Raw genomic sequence first — 8,382 nt, 5'->3', positions numbered from 1 at the left:
TAAATATAAGTTACATATGATAATAAATGATAATTCAGAACATTAAAATGGCATTTTGGATTGAAAACATGATGAAAGAAATGTGAAAAATTAGATTGGAAAATAAGAAAATCCGCAAGGAAAATAGAACAATAAGAAATCAGGAGGAAAAGGGTGAGAAAATGAGACCAGTCAAAGAGAAGCAGTGTTTAAATTATAAGAGGGCTAGAGAGAGTAGAGGAAAATGGAGACAAAGAATAAACAACAGAGAAAAAAATACAACAGCCGCAAACCAAAGTACATGAGATTCCAGATTGAATGTGCCTGCTGAGTTCTCAGCACAATGGATAAAAATAGACCACACCAAGAAACATTACCATAATATCTCAAATGACTGGAGAAAAGTAGAGCTTCTAGAAAGAAAAGCTTTTCAAACAAAAGATCCATAGTCACAGTGACTTGGGCTTTTCAACAGCAGCCTTGAAGGCTGAAAGACGGTGGGTGATGCTTTCAAATTCCGAAGGAAAATGACTTCTAACTTGAATCCTGTTGTTGTTGTTGTGTATCATCAGAGCAGCTGGTGGCCTTGAATTGTGTGCTTCCAGGATTGCAGCACAGCTTCTTGCGACTAGGCCACCAGAGCAATATACCAATCCAGTGGGAGAAGAGAATAAAAACATTTTCAGACACACAAGAGCTATTAGAAAATCATCTCCCACTTTCCATTTCCCAGGAAACAGCTACAGTAAGTACTCTGCCAAAGAATAACACAGCAAGAAGGAAGATGATACCAGAAAACAGGTCATTAAAAGAGAGGGAATTCCCACAAGAGTTTGAAATGATTTCTCTGAAAGCGCGTACAGCAGGCATCTAGATTCAAATTTTTCAGAGGTTTCCAGATAAAAATTTTCTTAAGGTGATGAAATTGAGTAAGTCCTTATTGAATTTGATCACACCAAGAGGAAATTTATAGAACTGAGGGACAATTGGGAGTTGGACCAGCAAAAATAAATTAGAAAGTAAGCAAGCTAAACAAACAAACAAAAAATTAATACTAGGGAAAACAAGCTGAGATACTGTGCAAGGTTGAAGAATTAACCACAGACTTTGCAGACACTGTCGCCTCAGCAGTATAGTTGTTTGTTACACTTGCCCCAGCCATGGTCAATCCCGTCGTGTACTTCGACTTCACCACTGATGGCGAACCTTTAGGTCGTGTTTCCTTCGAGCTGTTTCCAGATAAAGTCCCAAAGACAGCAGAAAACTTCCGTGCTCTGAGTACTGGGGAGAAAGGATTTGGTTACAAGGGTTCCTGCTTTCACAGAATCATTCCTGGGTTTATGTGCCAGGGTGGAGACTTCACACGCCATAATGGTACTGGTGGCAAGTCCATCTGTGGGGAGAAGTTTGATGATGAGAACTTCATCCTGAAGCACACAGGTCCTGGCATCCTGTCCATGGCAAATGCTGGACCCGATACAAATGGTTCCCAGTTTTTTATCTGTACTGCTAAGACTGAATGGTTGGATGGCAAGCATGTAGTCTTTGGCAAGGTGAAAGAAGGCATGAACATTGTGGAAGCCATGGAGCGCTTCGGGTCCAGGAATGGCAAGACCAGCAAGAAGATCACCATTGCTGACTGTGGACAACTCTAATTATGATCTGTATTTCATGTTTTCTCTTAATCACCACATCATTCCTTCTATAGCTCCAGCAATCACCTTGCGACCCCCAGTGTGCTTGCAGTACCTTTTAATCTTTGTGCTCTTGCTATAGTTCTTTGGGTTCCATGCTTTATTTCTCTACAAGGTTAGCAGGATTGCAGACAAATTTATGACTGAAATAAAAACTAGATAACACTAAAAAAAAAAGAATTAACCACAGTGTACTATGTGATGTATGTAGTGTACTGTTGCTGTGATCCTGTGCAAGGTTGATGAATTAACCACAGTGTACTATATGAGGTATGTAGCACACTGTTGCTGTGATACCATGCAAGGCTGATGAATTAACCACAGTGTACTACGTGATGTATGTATAGTACTGTTGCTGTGATCCTGTGCAAGGCTGATGAATTAGCCACACTGTACTACATGATGTATGTAGAGTACTGTTGCTGTGATTCTGTGCAAGGTTGTAGGATTAACCACAGTTTACTATGTGATGTGATGTATGTAGTGCACTGTTGCTGTGATACCGTGCAAGGATGATGAATTAACCACAGTGTACTACGTGTACTACACACATCATCCTTGCACGGTATCACAGCAATGTAGTACAATGTTGCTGTGATACCGTGCAAGGTTGGAGAATTAACCACAGTGTACTATGTGATGTATGTAGTGCACTGTTGCTGTGATAACTGTGCAAGGTTAATGAATTAACCACAGTGTACTACGTGATGTATCTAGTGCACTGTTGCTATGATAACTGTGCTAGATGAATTAACCACAGTGTACTACGTGATGTATCTAGTGCACTGTTGCTATGATCCTGTGCAAGGCTGGTGAATTAACCACAGTGTACTACGTGATGTATGTAGTGCACTGTTGCTATGATAACTGTGCAAGGTTGGAGAATTAACCACAGTGTACTACGTGATGTTTGTAGTATACTGTTGTACAGTGCTGTTGAGTTGGAATGGAAAGCGGGCTTTCAGAGACTGTAAATTACATGGGAAGAGATTGTTCGTATGACTCTTGAGGATCAGCTGGTGGATCCAAATGATCTACCCTGGGTTGGCAACGTAACTCCTTTACCCATGGGGCCACCAGAGCTCCCTTGAGAGTACATGGAGAATCATAATAGCGTAGTGAGCTCTGGTGGCCTATGCAGCAATGGGTATTCATTTAACAAACGTCACTATGTGGGGGATGAGGACAGTATGTTCTGCTAGTTGTCTAGATGGCAGGGTGCGTGTAATGGAGAGTTTAATTTTTCTGTAGTAAAAAGTTAACATAGAAAGTTTAAAATTAAGGAGTCAACAAGTCATCACGTGTGCTTGCTAGTTGCATTGAGTTGATTCCTGACTCAGGGTGAAGCCACGTGTGAAGGACAGATGTGCTCCTCGGGGGTGCTCAGGCTGATCCAGATTGGTGTCAGATTGCCAGGCCTCTTTATGAGGCACCACTGGGTGCGTTTCAACGACCACCCTTTCAGGCAGCAGTGGAGCACCTACCTGTATGTACCACCAGGGACTCCTTGCCTGCGCCTTAGAGACAGATACACCATTCGCTAAAATAATTCAGAGTGGTCGCCTACAGAGAGTGACAAATAATTGTCATGGGGAAGACAGGAGTTTTCAAACAAAATAGCATAGAGATCTTAGACTTACTTAACTTTGTGCAAGTATTGATTTGATTAAAAAGTTAACACTTCATGGAATTTGAGTGTGGATGCAGGTCAAAGGAAGTCCTTGATAAAGGTCAATATTTTCTGTTTCTCATGATGTTTATTCTAGTTGCAGGAATTACTGTTTCTGCTGCTTTAAGGTGTACTCCATCCAAAGGTTGTAGTCTTTGATGATCGCCTGTGAGTACATTAGATTTTCTTCAGTTTCAGCAAGTAAGATTGTATCATTTGCACATCACAGGTTGGTAAGTCTTTCTCCAATCCAGATGCCATATTCTTCTTACTAGAGTCCACCGTTTGGATTATTTGTTCTGTTTATGGAGGGCGTAAGGACAGTGAAAGCAGACAACCTGGGCAGAGACCTTTCCCAAGTTTAAACCATGCAAGTTGATGGTAAGCTTTTCAAGGGAAAGAACTGTGGGATCATGATGAAATTTTTTAAATTTTAATTTATTTATTTTTATTTAAATCAAAGTTTACAGAGACTTAGGGATTCCAGTTATTCGTTGTTGCACTTTTCTCCCTGCCCATAAGCCAATGTGGAAATTGCATCACAGCTTTATTCCCCTTTTGTAAAATGGAGACCAAGCAGAGTTGCAGGGCCAACATAGTTCCTCTGTGCAGATGTGCTGATCCAACAAGGGAAAGGCCACAGTGGCTGACATGCCTCAGCTGAGAAGACGTTCCAGGGGATCGAGGGACCTTGGAGGATGTTTCTCAGGAGACCTGACGTTTTTGTCTCAGCCACAGACCAGACACGTCATATTCGCCTAAATAATGGAACTTCCTCTTTCCACAAGTTCTCTCAGCAGCCACATGCCAGTGGGAGTAGAAGCAAAGGTCCAGGAGGGTGAAAGGTGCGAGCAGTGCCTTGTAGTTCATACGGTTCCCATTCCCAGCATCTTCTTATATTTGTAACACACAGAGCAGGGGGACGTGCAACCTTGGAGAAACTTGTGTGGGACATGAACGGTATATGCTATCACAAACAAGCCCATGATTTACCAGTGTCCCCACACTCACTCTATCAGTTACCACAGTTTCTAAGTGACACATAACAAATTAGCAATTGCTTTAAAAACATTCCAGTCAAAATCCATTCAGGTTGATGTGAGGGAGGCACAACATAAGTAGTTGTCTTCCAGAACTCACTGTTTTCATGGACTTGCTAATCTAAAGGTGTAGTTTAAGTCAGAAACCTGTTTGTTACCGTCATTAATTGTGGTGATGGCATCGTGTTTTTATAGTTTCTGTGTGCTTTTCACACGAGGTTGAATGCTGACACTAGGCTGCTTGTTATAATCTCAGGAGCTTTTTTTTGGGGGGGGTAACCCCAATCAAACAAAAACCCCCAACAAGATATGTCCAGACTGCCAATGCTAAGATTCATGTTCAGAGCTCCTCAGAGGATTTGAATAAGCAGACAGATCTGAGAACACGGTCCCCCCCCCTTGCCATCTCACACAGGGTACAACTTAGGGGCCTTATCAAGAGCCCTCAGTGTTCTGTGGTCACTGGACAGGCCTTATATTCTGTGGTCACTGGACAGGTCTTATGCTCTGTGGTCACTGGATAGGCCTTATCTTCTGTGGTCACTGGAAAGATCTTATCACCTCTACTCTATTCCTGGCTTCTTCCCCTCCAGTGTCCAAGCATTTTTGCTGATTCTCACACACCCTAGCCATTTTCCCAAATCTCACCTCAAGTCTTTTGTCTTTATTAGGACCCATTCTAGAAGGTTCTACCCCTAGGTATTTTCATACTTCATATGAGGTCTCACATTTTTAGGTTTTTGTTCAAATGCCATTTTGTTTCAGAACTCTTCCAGGCCTTCTCATTAAAATATTGACCTCCATTCCCTTCCTATGTTTCTTTTTCTTCATAGCATTTATCAGTAGGAAACCATTCTCAGAACAGAGCAGGGAAATACCTCATGGTTCAAAATCAGGAAGGGAGTGAGTCAAGGATGTGTCCTGTCTCCATACCTTTTCAAACTATGTGCAGGACAGATCATTCAGAAGGCTGGACTTGATGAGGAGGAATGTGGCATCAGGATTGGAGGAAGACTCATCAACAACCTGAGTTGTGTGGATAACACAGCCTTGCTTGCTGAAACTGAAGAATATCCCAAGCTTTTACTGCAGAAGGTCAAGGACTGTAGTCTTCAATATGGATTGAAGTTCAACATCAAGAAGACAAAGATTCTCACCGCTGGGCTATTGGCAGCACCATGATGGATGGAGGAGATTGAGGTTGTTAACAATTACAGCTTGCTTCCTCCATGATCGACACTCTTGGCACCAGCAGTCAGGAAATCAATAGATAAATTGCATTAGGTAAATCTGCTCTCAGGGACCTCTAAAGACTATTTAAAAGATGTCAGTCTATATAGACTGAGGTGCACCTGGTAAAGGTCATGGTCTCCATAATTACTTGCCATACATCAGAGAGTTGGACAATGATGAAGGATGTCAGAAGAATTGATGCCTTTAAATTGTGGTGCTGGAGAAGAGTCTTGAACACCCCATGGCCTGTCAAGAAAACAAATAAGTCTGTCTTGGAAAGAGTGAAAGCAAGTTTATTCTTGGAGGTTAGGATTTTGAAGCTCTGTCTTACATTCTTTGGGCATGTGGCCTGGAAAGACTGATCCTCGGAGAAGGACATAATCAAGGGTGAAAGGAGAATGCAAGAGAGGAAGACCGTGGACGAAATGGCCTGATTCAGTAACTAAGGCAATGGGGGTAGGTGTATAGGAGTCAGTGAGATTAGCTTAAGACAGGGCAGGCTTCAGAGCTGTTGTACACAGGGTCACTATGAGTCGCAGGTGATTCAACAGCACATAACAACAACATCAATATCTGAAATTAATTTATATATTTATTAGCTTATCTGGCTATAGAAGTTCCTGTAAAAATTTGATAAATATCTAAAGACTGAAGGAATGAACAAAGATACACACACACATACATGTATATGTATACATGTTGTTAGATGCCATTTATGTATGTGTACATAAAAATTGTTTGGTTTTTTCTTTTTTATTATTATTAATTTTAATGAAAGTTTACAGAGACTTTGGATTTTCATTCACTCATTGTTGCACTTTTCTCCCTGCCCACCCTACCCCCCAGTTCACTCTTCTCTTTGAAAAGTGAAAGGAAAATTATTTCATTGTTATACAATCCCTCCCCCTAAGTCCATTCCACTATGCAGCCTTCGTTTTGGACTCCTGTCATGACAGTAATACCTAATCACATATCCCTTTTAAACATTTCTCTCCCTCATCTGTTTCAATGCCGTATACATTATTTATGCTCTCTTAAGTTCTCCCCAGCCCCGATATCAGTGCCATTTTACAAAAGTGGCACTATGCAGTATTTGTCCGTTTGTGACTGAGATATTTCATTCAGCATAATGTCCTCCAGAGGTATCCATTTTATATACGATTTCATTAGTTCTCTGTTTTTCAGTGTAGTGTACTATTCCATTGTGTGAATATACCACAGCTTCTCTATCCATTTGTTTGTAGATGGACACTTGGGTTGTTTCCAACTCTTTGCTAATGAAAATAGTTTTATAATATATCTTTATATATTTCTAGATTTAGATATTATTGTGTGCCGTCAAGTTGGAACAAACCCAAAACTGGCCATAGAGGGTATTCAGAGGCAGTTAATCACACAGGAGGAGATTACTCATCATTCTACTGCAAAGTAGCTGGTGGATTTGAGCCATATGGTTTCAGGATGGCAGCACAGTTCCTTACCATTAGGCTACCACAGCTCCCTTTACCAGAATTCACCAACAGCATCATGATAGATGAACAAGAGATTGAAGATTTAACAACCTCATCTTGCCCAGGTCCACAATCAACACTCTTGGCACCAGCAGTCAGGAAATAAAAATACAAGTTACTTTAAGCTGTCAAGGACCCCTCAAGAGTGCTAAAGAGCATCAATATCAGTCTAGAAACTAAGGGGTGCCTGATCCATGCCACAGTCTTTTCAACTGCTTACTATGCAGCTGAAAGCTGGACAATAAGTAAGGATGAGAGGAGAAAAATCTATGCCTCTGAGTTGTGGTGCTGGAGAAGAGTACTTGAACTTGCCGTGGACTGCCAATGGAACAAAGACATCTGCCTTGGAGATGGTGAAGTTGCTTTGCTCCTTGGAGGCAGGGATTTTGAAACTCTATCTAATATACTTTAGATATGTTGCCAGGAGGGCCTAGTCCTTGAAGAAGAACATTTTGCTTGGAAGGTTAGAGGGTCAGCTCAGGAGAGGAAGACCTTGGATGAGATGTATTCACAGAGTGACTGTGGCAATGGGGGCGGGTGTGTCAGAGATAGGGAAACTGGCTCAAGATACGGCAGGGTTCAGAGCTATTGGTCACAGGGTCACTATGAGTGGTAGTCGTCTCTGGCACATGACAACAATAACACATTTATATATAATAAATATATATATTTCTATAGTAGAAATAGAATATATTCAGAACATATTTTTAGAATATTATAAAAAACATTTTATATAAACACAGATTTATCTTTAAAACATTTTAAGTGGCCTAGTGGCAAGAAATTGTGCTGTAATCCTGAAGGCATATGGTGAGAGGCCACCAGCTGCTCTGTGGGAGAAGGATGGGCACTCTCCTCCTGTGTGATTAACTGCCTCTGAAAACCTGCCAGAGAGTCAGCTATGGGTCAAGTCCAACTCTATTGTACACCACGACAGCATTTATATATTATATATATATATATTTTCTATTAAGATAGAAAAATATAATTTTTTATATTTAAAATTTTTATCTTTTTCTACATATACATACACACATACATGCATATGTTGTTGTTGTACATATATATACTTACACACATTATATATGAAACAGTGGAAATCTTATTACACATAAAACAATGGAAAAATTCTTTTTTTCTCAACTTCAATAAACCAGTTGCTTCCTCAGTGAGCCCTGGCCTCATCCTAGGGAACTAGCGGCCCCTGCTGGAATTTGTCCACAGTTGCCAGTTCCAAGATCTAACCAGCCGGTCAG

General features: G+C 41.0%; 1 protein-coding gene across 1 annotated transcript; it reads left to right on the top strand.

Annotated features, from left to right (window-relative positions):
- Positions 1-1,139: 1,139 nt before the first annotated feature.
- Positions 1,140-1,634, top strand: LOC102855250 (peptidyl-prolyl cis-trans isomerase A-like). The gene has a single exon (XM_006879561.1). The coding sequence runs from the start codon at positions 1,140-1,142 to the stop codon at positions 1,632-1,634; it is 495 nt and encodes a 164-aa protein (XP_006879623.1).
- Positions 1,635-8,382: the final 6,748 nt, after the last annotated feature.

The sequence above is a fragment of the Elephantulus edwardii genome, unplaced genomic scaffold (genome assembly GCF_000299155.1).
Source record: "Elephantulus edwardii isolate Elephantulus edwardi_28Jun2011 unplaced genomic scaffold, EleEdw1.0 scaffold00004, whole genome shotgun sequence".
Lineage (NCBI taxonomy): Eukaryota > Metazoa > Chordata > Mammalia > Macroscelidea > Macroscelididae > Elephantulus > Elephantulus edwardii.
The sequence above is the reverse complement of the archived record's forward strand: the minus strand, read 5'-3'. Positions and strand labels throughout refer to the sequence as shown.

Excerpts from the sequence above, each read along its gene's own strand:
- LOC102855250 (XM_006879561.1), top strand. The coding sequence starts at position 1,140 with ATGGTCAATCCCGTCGTGTACTTCGACTTCACCACTGATGGCGAACCT.